General features: G+C 39.9%; 1 protein-coding gene across 10 annotated transcripts in view; it reads right to left on the bottom strand.

The window, feature by feature from the left end:
• mllt10 (MLLT10 histone lysine methyltransferase DOT1L cofactor) overlaps positions 1–12,505 on the bottom strand; it is a 298,105-nt gene that overhangs the window by 74,229 nt on the left and 211,371 nt on the right. For all 10 annotated transcript variants that reach the window (XR_011961382.1, XM_072575936.1, XM_072575937.1 and 7 more), the window contains one exon: positions 7,664–7,781. Coding sequence is in view for 9 of the 10 variants with exons in the window: in XM_072575936.1 (XP_072432037.1) it covers positions 7,664–7,781 (118 nt within the window). In the remaining variant the exon portion in view is untranslated. The remainder of the gene's footprint in view (positions 1–7,663; positions 7,782–12,505) is intronic.

Genomic DNA, 12,505 nt, shown 5'->3' with positions numbered 1-12,505 from the left:
GACATTACCATAAACACTGACCACAAAAAAAAAACAGGGGAGAGTAACAAACATAATGTGAATCATAGGCCTCCCCCAACTAAAAGGAATTGTCAGGTTGCTGGGTAAAACAAAGAAATAAAGGAACATGAATAGGCCATTCAGATCGGTGAGTCTGTTCTGCCATTTAAAATGATCACAGCTGATCAAATGCATTTTACCCACAGAATTTCCATAACCTTTACACTTGCATCATAAATCTATCAATCTCTACCTTAAATATATTTAAAGACGGAGCTTTCACAGCTTCCTGGTGCTTCCAAATCTTTAGAGTAAAAAAAATTCATCTCTGCCCTAAATGGCATTCCCTTATTTTTAAATTGTGTCTCCAGCTCTAAACTTACCAGCCAGGGAGCACATCTTACCATCTCAACTCAGTCCATCCTTTCAAGTTCGTTTTAGAATTCAGTGAAATCACTGTTCATTCTTCCAAATTCTAGAGAATACAGGCCCAGTTTGCCTAATCTCTCTGCATCAGACATTCTCATCACCCTGGGAACAAGTTTGATGAATCTTCATTACACTCAATGGCAATAGAGTCAGTTAGCTGGACAGCTGGTTTGCAATGCAGAGTGATGGCAACAGCACAGATTCAATTCCTGCGCTGATGTTATCATGAAGGATTGTCTTTCTCAACCTCTCCCCTCGCCTGAGGCATGGTCAAAACTGCCACAGTTATCTCCCTCTAATGAGAGCAGCCCCATGGCCCTCTGGAACTATGGCAACTTTACCCACAGCAATAATATCCTTCCTGGGTTAAGGAGACCAATCTGCACACAGTATGCCAGATGCAGTCTAACCAAGCTCCTATGAAAATGAAGATGACTTCACTGCTCCTGTATTCTGGGAGAATGAAGTCCACAGAATCATAACTCTTTGAAAAAGTATTTCCTCCTCATCTGTTTTAAATCTGCTATCCCTTTTCTCTTGATCCAGAGGGGCAAGATTCTTTATACATCTACTTTATCAATTCCTTTTAGCAACTTATATGCCCCAATCCTATCTCCTCTCATTCTTCTAAACTGCACACAGTATAGGCCTAAACTGCTCAATCTCTCAACACAAGACAAATACCTCATCTCTGGAATCAAATGAGTCAACCCTCAACTCCGTACAATGCACCTACATCGCTGCTCAAGTAAGCTGCAGGTAGCATTTCAGGTGCTGATTCACTAATGCTTTGTAAAGTTGCAGCAACATTTCCCTGCTTTTACACACTATTCCTTTAGCAATACATGCTAAAATTCAACTTGCCTTTCTTATTACAGGTGTATCTGTATGCTAGTTTTCTGCAATCCATGTACAACACCACCCAGATCCCTCTGTACTGAAGTACTCTAAATTTTCTCTCTATTTAAGTTATAAGTTGCCTTTCTACTCCTTTGACCAAAATAGACAAGCTCACATTCATCTGTACGGTGGCTCAGTGGTTAGTACTGTTGCCTCACAACGCCAGGGACCAGGGTTCAATTCCAGCCTCTGGCAACTGTCTGTGTGGAGTTTGCACATTCTCCCCATGCCTGCGTGGTTTTCTTTCAAGTATTCTGGTTTCCTCCCACAATCCAAAGATGCACAGATTAAGTGGATTGGTCATGCTAAATTGTCCACAGTGTCCAGGGATGTGCAGGGTACAGGGATAGGGTGGGTCTGGTAGAACGCTCTTCAGAGGATTGGTTAGACTTGATGGACTGAATGACTACTTCCACACTGTAGGGATTCTACAACATTCTATGAACCTTATTAAACTGTATTTTCCAAATTTTGGCCCATTGACCAAACCTACCCATACACATTTGAGAAATTCTTTTTTCTTCATTGCAGCTTACTTTCCCACCTATTTTAGAGTCATCTGCAAATTTGGCATGTGACATTTGCCATCCCTGCATCCAAGTCATTAATACAGATTGTAAATAGGTGGGGCTCTGAGGACCATACATTTTGGTATACCACTAGTTACATCTTCCCAGTCAGAAAAAGACCCATTTATTCCGACTTTCTGCTTCCTGTTAGTCAATCCTCTATTCAAGCTAATAAATTACTCCGAACTCCATCTGATCTTACCTTGTGCATTAAGCATCTGTGCGGCACTTTGTCCAGATCTACTACAAGATCCCCATAATCCACTTTGCTTGTTACATCTTTGAAGAAATCTCACAAATTCTTCAAACACAATTTACCTTTCATAATATCATGCTGACGTTGATGGATTGTGCTTTGACTCTCCAAATTCTTGTTATTATTTCCTTAATAATAGATTCTAACAATTTCTTAAAGACAGACATTAAACTAACTGGTCTATACTTTCCTATTGTCACCTCCCTCTCTTTTTGAATGAGGGCATTATTTTGAATGGTTCCAAATGACTGGAACCTTTCCAGCATTCAGCAAATTTTAGAATACTATAACCAACGAAACCACTATTGCTGTTGCCACTTCTTTTAAGGCCCTGGAAGATGTTGCCAACCTGGCTCTAGGGACTTGTTGGCGTTCAATCTAAATAGTTTGCCCAGTACTTTTTCCCCAAGTGACAACTGTTTTAAGTTCTCCTTTCTATTAGTCTGCATTGATATTCCTATTAGGTTGATACTGATGTCCTCCACTGTGCAAATGGGGGCAAAATGCCAATTTAGTATTTCCACCACGTCCAGCCTCTGGAGGATTCAATATATTGCTCCAGAAAACCAATCTTGACACATGCCTGAAACTCCTCTGCTACACCTCATCCAATTCTTTTCGCCTCCAGATCTCTGACAATGACATCTGACTGTATCTTCCAAACCTAGTTCTGCCAGACTTGATATCCACCCGTGGCCAGACATTATCCCTGCCAGCATGACATCTCTGGACCCAGCTACCTCTCCCACCTGTCAGACCAAACAAGCTTCGCCCCGATTTAATTCTGACCTGACCTGATATTTATCACAAGCCAACATCTCCCTGACCAAAAAAAACACTAAATGCCAAGGTCTGGCAGCTTCAGTAGACAGAGAAACAATGAACAGAGATCAATGAACTTTTTATGAAGGCCATTGATTTGAAAAAGTTTATTAGACAAAATTTAATTAATTTGTTTGAGGATTTAAGAATGAAAGTGTATATAAGGAAACCAATAGATGTCTATTTGGATTTCCAAAAGGCATACAATAAGGTGCCTTCAATATAAGGTTGCGACATGAGGCAAGAGCTCATAGTGCTGAGGGCCATAAGACACAGTAGACCATTCAATAAGATCATGGCTAATTTTAAAGTAGCATTATTATAATATGGCATCTTGCAGTGCGCTTGATTTTTACACATTAACATAAATCAGACCATTCACTTTTCCCACCCAGCACTTTGAATAGTTCCTTCCACACTCGCCAGGCAATTAAAATGTTCCACAGCAATCCTAATATCCAGTTAAGTGGAGGTGAATCAGTTATCAGCTTCCCCTGCTGATTCTCAATATGGTGGCATGGTCAGTAGCATCAGAAGACCAAGCTGGCATTTGGAGTTACTCTTTTCAAAGCATGCCTGAACCCAACCTTAGCCTTTGAAAGTTCACCCCTTACTTTCTTAGTAATCTTTAATGCTTGAAAGATCCTGAGCTTTGTATCACCAGGAAAAGGATCCTCAAGCTTGTCAACTACTTCTCACAATTCAGTTGTCTTATACAAAGTATCAACTTACTCATTTTATTAATGTACATTTTCTTTGACATTCTATGCCCTATGACATTCTACCCTAACAGCTAATTTTTCACTAATGCTATCGAGCACTTTGAAAATATTTACATAGAAGTTGCAAGTTTTTATCATTGCACTTGTCTTCTCACAATTTGTAGTTGTTTCATTTGAACTTTTTGGAACAAATTCTGAATTAGCAAGCATAGGCTCCACCTTGACTCTCACAACTAGATTCAATGAACAAAAAATACTAAAGAACTATGGATGCTGGAAATCTGAAGTTAAAAAAAGAGAAACTGCTGGAAAAGCTAGCAGGTCTGGCAGCATCTGTGGAAAGAATGCAGAGTTAACGTTTCAGGTCCAAAAACGCTTCTTCAAAACTGAATAACTATGAAAAGGATCATTTATGTACTAAAGGGGATGGGTGATGAGGAGATAGAGTCCGGAGAGCCAGAAAAAAACATTCAAAAGAGCGGCAGATGCTGTAAATCAGAAACAAAAACAGAAATTGCTGCAAAAGCTCAGCAAGTCTGGCAGCAGCTGTGCAGAGAGATCAGAGTTAACATTTCAGGTCAAAACATCATCTCTCCACAGATACTGTCAGACCTGAACTTTTGCAGAAATTTCGGTTTTCGAGACAGAAAAACAATTGGGCACGTAGTGGAATGGGTAAAGTGTGTCTGAGGCCTTGGACAGTGAGGAGGGAGAAAGTAAACAGGTAGGCATTACATCTTCTGCGATTGCAACAAAGGTGCCATGATGGTGTGGGGAGATGTTGTCCTTGAATCAAATGTCTCTGGACACAAATGTCTGAACTTGTGTGCTGGTCATTTATGTGCCATGTTGACTCATAGCAATTTTATCCCACCATCAGGCATCAACTCTTTCATAACAATTGTTCCTTTTGCACAGCTGAAGACCACAGAGATAACTCCTAACACCTATATTACTATTGTAACCAGACAAACCTCAGCATCCAGCAATGGGTACTGCTCCAAACTCAAGCCTCATCTCCTTTATTGCTTTCAGACTATTGGAACACGCTTTTCCCATCCCCCATTAATATCATCCATCATTTCTCTCTCTCCAGCATGCATTCACTTTCAATGCCCGACCTAAATGATCACAACTTCTCTACTTTCTGACACTTTACTCCCTGTTGATTAAGGCAAAGTTCGCTGTCTGTGCTGCCCCTCACCATTCTGTGAAAAATACGTAGACTTACATATTGCTGTCACCATATATGCACAGAATAAATCATTTAAAATAAAAACTACAAATTTATGGCTATTTTGTCTGGGTGGGATGTTCGGAGAGTCCGTGCAGACTTGATAGGCTGAATGATCTCTTTCTGTGCTGTAGGGATTCTGTTATGTAAGCAAATGTGAGGTCACCCATTTTGGACTGAAAAAGGGTAGGTCTGGGTTCCTTCAACACGGTATGAAGTTAAATATAGTGGATGTCCAAAATAACTGAGGTATTCGAATGCGTAGATCTTTAGAATGTCACAAACAGGTACAGAAAATAATCAAGCAAGCTAATGGAACTCTGTATTTTATATCTAGAGGACTGGAGTATAAGAATGCACAGGTTATGCTGCAGTTATACAAAATGCTAGCTAGACCCCACTTGGGGCACTGAAAGCAGATCTGGGCACCACAGCCTTGGAAGGATATACGGGCCTTGGAAGGAGTACCACATAGGTTTGTAACAATGATACCAAGCATTCAGAGATTAAGTTATGCGAACAGATTACACAAAATTAAGCTGCTTTCTCGAAAATTTAGAAAATTAAAGAGTGACCTGGTCGAAGTCAATTTATTAACAGGTAAATACAGGGCAGATAAACTGTTTCCACTAGTTGGGGATTCTAGAATTAAGGGGCAAAGTCTGAGAATTAGGGTTAGACCGTTCAGGTGAGATGTAAGGTAGCAGTTCTATACACAAAGGGTGGCAGATGTTTGGAACTCTTTTCCAGAAAATGACAGTGTATGCTGAATCAGTTGTTAATTTCAAATCTGAGATAGATAATTCTTTGTTAAGCAAAGATTTTAAAGGATATGGGCCAAAGGCAGGGAGTTAGGCCACACATCAACCACGATTTCATTGAATGGCAGATCAGGCTCGAGGGTGTGAATGGCCTTTCTCCTGTTCCTATCTTCCTATAAACTTTCAAAACAATATCTATGACCATGTCTTCGATTCTGGCATTTAGTCACAACTCTACTCAGTCCTGAATGTAGATAAGGCAATCTCCAACCATTTAATTTCATCATTCATCAAATTCTCTTGCCACTTCCCACCCTTTTTGCTCCACATCTTGCCAAGTCACTTGCACTGGTACTTTCAAAATCATCAGCCTTTAGGTTTCTGCAACTGTCTAGCTGATCAGCCATTCTCTTTCTTACCTGTATCTTTGAGGCACCTGCTCCCTATAAACCATCTTCATACTCTTAATTCCAAGGAATGCAGATTTAAGATAATCTGGAACTTAATCATCAAATCTGATTCAATCACTTAAATTGCTATTGGGACCATTCTCTGCTAAAGCATATACTGCTGCACAATCCTCCAAAAGGTGGATGAACACCTTCTCCTTGAGCTCCTCTTGTAAGGTTCCCTCAGTCCTCGATTCAAAAACAAGTATAAAGAGTTTACAGCTTTTTTGTTGCAAGTTTGAAACATTTGTTCAGTTTTTTACATGTACAGTCAGTTCTTCTTTAATGCAATGGTTGCGTTCTTGTGCAATCCTGAGTTATAGAATAATTGCACTTTAGAAACAGCACTTAAAGTGTTAGTTATGTAATCACTTTACACCCAAAACACACATTTTAAAGGTTTGCGCTGCAGAAACCACATTCCCAGTTAGTCAATCATGTTACAGCAAATTTGTGTTGATGAAATACACTTTATAACAGAACGACCTGTGTATCGTCTCCCAAGCAAAGCTTGCAGGCCTGCTAAGTGTCTTTAAATTTTTTCATTCTTCTTTCGTGTTCTTTTCACTTCACCTTGTTTATGACAATCATTCTGTATTCCTTGGACCTCATTCCCACTAAGCTTCTGATCGGGTAATTTCACTTATTTATCACCAAGTATGTATTATGTCTTTCCTCTGTCATTGCCCTTTACCCTTCCAAGCCACAAACAAGCAAAATCTTCCTTGAACCTCAAAAGTCATGCAAACTGCTCTGCTATCACTAACTTCCAAAGCACTTTTTTCCTAAATCTATGCCGTTCCTTCTTCCATCAACATTAATCCAGTTCGTACCACATTGCAGCACAAATGCATGTGATGAGGTCACATTCCCTATGATTTTTAAATATACTGACATGGTGAACCACACCACTCTCTTCCAATACCTTGCCTCTGTTCTCCAACTTAGTGGAACTGCCTTTGCTTGATTCTATTCTGGCATATCCAATCTGGAATAACATAGCAGTTCCAGCAATTACTTTTCTTCCTTTTATTGATGCATTGTTAACTCTAGTCCCCACTAAAGATCTTTCTTTGCCTCATACTATCTTTCCATCCACATAATAGTCAGAATGACAAACAAAGAAAGGGCTCATTTTCATAGACACAGTGATTGCATCCAGCTCAGCTGGCTCAATGCTGATGAATGGTTTGTCCAGTTTTAGTCCAGTTAAACATTGTTTTAACATAAGCCATTGTATTTGACTCAAATTCTGTACCCTTGTCACCACAAATCAATTTCTCACTCAAGCATGTTTCAGATTGAACCAAACCAACTGAAATTCTGAGATCTTCAAAAGTTAATTAGTACAAACTGATAAATATAGATTGGCCATTCAACAAGTATATTTTTAAAATTTCTGCAGTATTAAGTTCATCAGTATGCAACTTCTATTTGGAAGTACCATATCTCAAAAACAAAGAAAAACTAAAAATGCAATGCCACTTATTTTTCACCCTTTTCAACTTCAGTCAAACTTACCTTGTGGATTTGTTTCAGACTGTGCAATAAGAGTAGCTGTTGCTGAGTTGGGATTTAATCGATTTCCAAACATGTGAGATGGTGCAAGATTAAAGGAAGATCCAGGTAGTGCACTTGCCTGTGAAGGAAACATTGTAGCCAGTTACTAATGTACATAAAAGAATGGCTTTGAGAGACAAATCACTTTTAATGGGTACAGCTGAAGCTGTCATTCTAGCAAAATTATAAAGAAATGCATCACAAAATGGCAGGAAAAAAGGTTTGTGCTCGTTCCTCTTTAAGCAGAGTTTCCAGTTTCAATAGTGCTTTGAGAGATCAACTGTACTTCTGGCTAGTGAAGAAATATATTAGACCAACTGTCAAAGTCATTCTTCCATCCCACCTAGTCATACAAAAAGACGCAAATCAAGCTGTTGCTCCAGAATTTTTTTAAAAAGTTCCCTTACTCTGAATGGTTAGCATACGGTTCCATTACTACTAGATTAGATTAGATTTCCTACAGTGTGGAAACAAACCCTTCGGCCCAACTAGTCCACATCGACCCTCCGAAGAGTAACCCACACGGACCCATTTCCTTCTGACTAATGCACCTAACACTGTGGGCAATTTAACATGGCCAATTCACCTGACCTGCACATCTTTGAACGGTGGGAGGAAACCGGAGCATCCGGAGGAAACCCACACAGACAGTCGCCCAAGGCTGAAATCAAACTGGGACCCTGGCACTGAGAGGGAGCAGTGCTAACTACTTGTCACCGTGCCGTCCTATTGAATGCCCTCTAACTATTAGTGTGTGAATCTAATTAGTGAACTGTAGAAGACTATTCCACCACAGAATGAAGTCTAATACTGTTCACGTATACAGAAGGTGCTTTTCTGAAGCTAACAATCAGAAGTGAAAATTCTGGCAGATTTTCTCCTCCCTACCATATCACAAATGCTGACTCAACCATGTTAATCACCAAGGAGCAAGAATAGATTGTTTGCTGTACAGAGGAAGGTGCCTTGACCTTTTGGTTGATCAAACTATTCTAGAATTTGAGCTAGAAATGAACACTAATAAAAATATTTCTCAAGTATTCACTTTAGTAAAATTGCTGAATGCATTGTGCAGGGATAGTTTTTATTTGGCCTTGTGACTATAAGACCATAAGAAACAGGAACAGAGTAGACCGTTCAGCCCCTTTGAGCCTCCTCCATCATTCCATAGGGTCATGCTGTTCCATCATCCTCATGCCCACCTTCTTGTCCTTTCCCCATAATCCTCAATTCCCTTACTGATCAAGAATCTATCTCAGCCTTAAATATACACAAGAACTCTATTTCCACAGATCTCTAGGGCAAGGAATTCCAAAGACTCTTAATGCTCAGGGAAGAAATTCCTCCTCATCTCAATCTCTCTGGTCCAAGACACTCAAGCAGTGAAATATCATCTCAGCACTTTTCTGTCAAGCCCCTTAAGAGTTCTATGTGATCTCAATGAACCATTTCTCATTCTTCTAAACTCCAGTGAGTAGTCCCAAACGGTGAAGGGCTTATGCTCAAAACATCAACTCTCCTGCTCCTTGGATGCTGCCTGACCTGCTGTGCTTTTCCAGCACATTTCGAATCTGATCTCCAGCATCTGCAGTCCTCACTTTTTCCAGAGTCCCAACTTGTTCAGCCTTTGTTCATAAGGCAATCCCTCCATTCCAGGGATCATCCTAGTGAACCTTCTTGTAAGCATTTTTTTTCAATTATTGTAACGTTTATTCAATTCAAGAAAAGTATTAATGGACAAAAAGATGAGCTATGTACATTCTTACTTTACAAATTAATAGGCACTGTATAACTAACAGCTTGTCGATGCAAAATATTTACTAACTGCTGGATGTAACTAAATCACTAAGTACTTGCAAAACCTTTTGTTACCTTACTAAGACTAAAGGATCCCCAAATGCAAGGTAGACTTCTTTGGCTAGAATAGAAAATTAAGGGTATGGGCTAAATAGTGACTTACATGCTTGCTGTGCTGCATAGTTGAACTGGCGAACCCTGTCCCCAGATTCAAATACTTGATGGGACAGGAAGATAAATGAGAAAATTGTTTTAATTGTTTAAAATGGGTAGTTAATAAAATTCCTTTTCCTATATAAACTGTTGAAAAAAAAATTGTATTATTAAAAGGGAACAAAATATTGCTGAAATGGGTTGTGGTACACTGCAGAGACCGAGAAGCACAAAATAGAAAACTCCTGTGCAATGATAATTATACTCGTTGTTCGAGGTCCATTTTAAACAGAATTATGGTACGTTAGGGATTCAGTTACGCAGACCGACTAAAGAACTTAGACTGACCTACAATGTTCACAAACGATTGGATATCACTTCAAGAGACAACAGAAACAAACAAGTTGCGTGTCCTCCTGTATGGTCTGATTCTGATACTTTATGAAATAAAATTCCAAATATATATTCCACAGAATACAACTATATTTCCCTAGAAGAAAAAACAAGGTAACTGAAAAGAAATCAGCAAAAAGATTCCACATAGTGCAAAGTTCAAAAACAATTTTTCCTTTATACGGCACCTTTAATATCATGAAAGATCCTAAGGCACTTCACATAAGCATTATAGAACCAAAGTAAGGGGATATTAGGTTAGAAGAAACAAAGAGTAGAAATTAATTGGTCCTTTTCAAAGTGGCAGGCAGTAACTAGTGGGGTGCCACAGGGATCCGTGCTAGGACCCCAGCTATTCACAACATATGAACAATTCGGATGAAGGAACAAAATGTAACATCTCAAAGTTTGCAGATGATACAATGGGTGGGAGGGGGAATTGTGACGAGGATGCAAAGATCCTCCAGCATGATCTGGACAGGTTGGGCGAGTGGGCAAATAAATGGCAGTATAATTTGGATAAACGTGGGGTGATTCACTTTCTAAGCAAAAACAAGACAGCAGAATACTATCTGAATGGCTGTAAATTGGGAGAGGGGAGTATGCAGTGGGACCTGGGTGTTCTTGTGTACCAGTTGCTGCAAGTAAGCATGCAGGTGCAACAGGTGGTTAAAAAAGAAGAGGCAAATGATATGTTGGCCTTCATTAAGAAGAGGTTTAGAGTACAGGTGCAGGGATGTGTTACTGCAGTTATACAGCACCTTGGTGAGGCCACACCTCGCATATTGTGTGCAGTTTTGGTCTTCTTTTCAGAGGAAGGATGCTCTCGTTCTCGAGGGAATGCAGCAAAGGTTACCAGACTGAATCTGGGGACTGCAGGACTGACATATGAGGAAAGGTTGACTAGGTTAGGATTGTTGTTGCTGAAAACCAGACAAATGAAGGGGGGAAACGTCAGAGACTTATAAAATTCTAACAGTACTAGACAGGGTAGATGCATGGAGAATGTTCCCAATGGTGGTGTGTCCAGAACCAGGGGTCAGTTTTGGGGTAGACCATTTTGGATGAGGAGACATTTCTTCACCCAAACAGTGGTGAGCCTGTGGAATTCATTACCACAGGAATCAGGTGATGCCAAAACATTGAACGTATTCAATAGGTGGCTACATATTGCACTTCAGGCAAATGGGATCAAAGGTTTGGGAGAAAGCAAGATTAAGCTATTGAGTTAGACCATCAGCAATGATAGCGATGATTGACAGAGCAAGCTTAAAAAGGGCCAAATTGCCTTCTTCTATCTTCTATGTTTCTATTAACAAAACCATGGGCAAATAAGTTTAAGACAGTTTAAAGGAGGAAAATGAAGGAGATAGGTAGCGAGGTGTAGGGAGGGTATTTCTGTGCTTGGCAGTCTGGGTAATACAATACAGATACCAATAGTGGAGAAATTAGGATTTGGATACTCAAGAGTCCAGACTTCAAGAAGGAAAATATCGCAGAGTTATAGAGGTGAGGGAGGTTAGAGATGAGAGGGGCAAATTCACAGAGAGCTTTGAAAATGAGATGATAATTTTTAAATCAAGATATTGCTTACTTAGAAGCCAATGTGGAACAGCAAACATAGGCGAATGGGAAATATTGCAAATTAAGAAATGGACAGCAAAGTTTAGATTGACTTTAAACTAATGGCAGCTAGAATATAAAACTCAACAGGAATGTGTTGGAACAATCAAGTCTAGAATTAAGGGAGGTATGGATGAATGTTTCAGCAACAAATTAACTGAGACAGAATAACATTGAATGATGGCACAGAAGTGGAAACTCAAGTTTAGACTTGGCACAAAGGAAGTGAAAATCTCATCTCAGGATCAAATGTGATACTAAGCTTGTAAATAGACTTGCTTAATATCAGACTGCTGACCTGAGAGAAACAGAGTCTGTAAATAGGGTACAGCGCTTGGAGCAAGGACCAGAAACGACAGTTTAAGCCATCCCTATATTTCAATGAATTAAACTAGGAAGTTCGGTGAGCAGGCTGATAAGTTAGAAACAGTGGTTGAGAGAGATGGTGTAAGATGGAACTACTTGACATTAGCACATCCACAAAAATTAGCAGTGAGTCTTTGGATGCAGTGTGTGGATGAGAATTTGAAGGAGATGAAGGATCGATCTTAGGCAACACCAGAGGTTAATAGGGTAGGAAAAGGAAGGAAAAGCACTGAAGTAATTCTCTCACTACAATTAGGCAGGAACAAATGGAACAACATGACAGCAGTCACAGCGTGCTGGACAACAGTGGAGAGGGGGGCTTTGGAGGAGAATGGTCAGGGCAACTCCGTCAAGTTCTGCAGACAGATCAAGTAGTACAAGGAGGAATGCAGTCACATTGCATGTAATTTGTGATTTTGGTAAGAGTTGCCCTAGTACAGCACCAGGGAATGAGACCTGGTTGGAAGGATC

Source organism: Chiloscyllium punctatum, chromosome 8 (assembly GCF_047496795.1).
Source record: "Chiloscyllium punctatum isolate Juve2018m chromosome 8, sChiPun1.3, whole genome shotgun sequence".
In the NCBI taxonomy this organism is placed as follows: domain Eukaryota; kingdom Metazoa; phylum Chordata; class Chondrichthyes; order Orectolobiformes; family Hemiscylliidae; genus Chiloscyllium; species Chiloscyllium punctatum.
The sequence above is the reverse complement of the archived record's forward strand: the minus strand, read 5'-3'. Positions and strand labels throughout refer to the sequence as shown.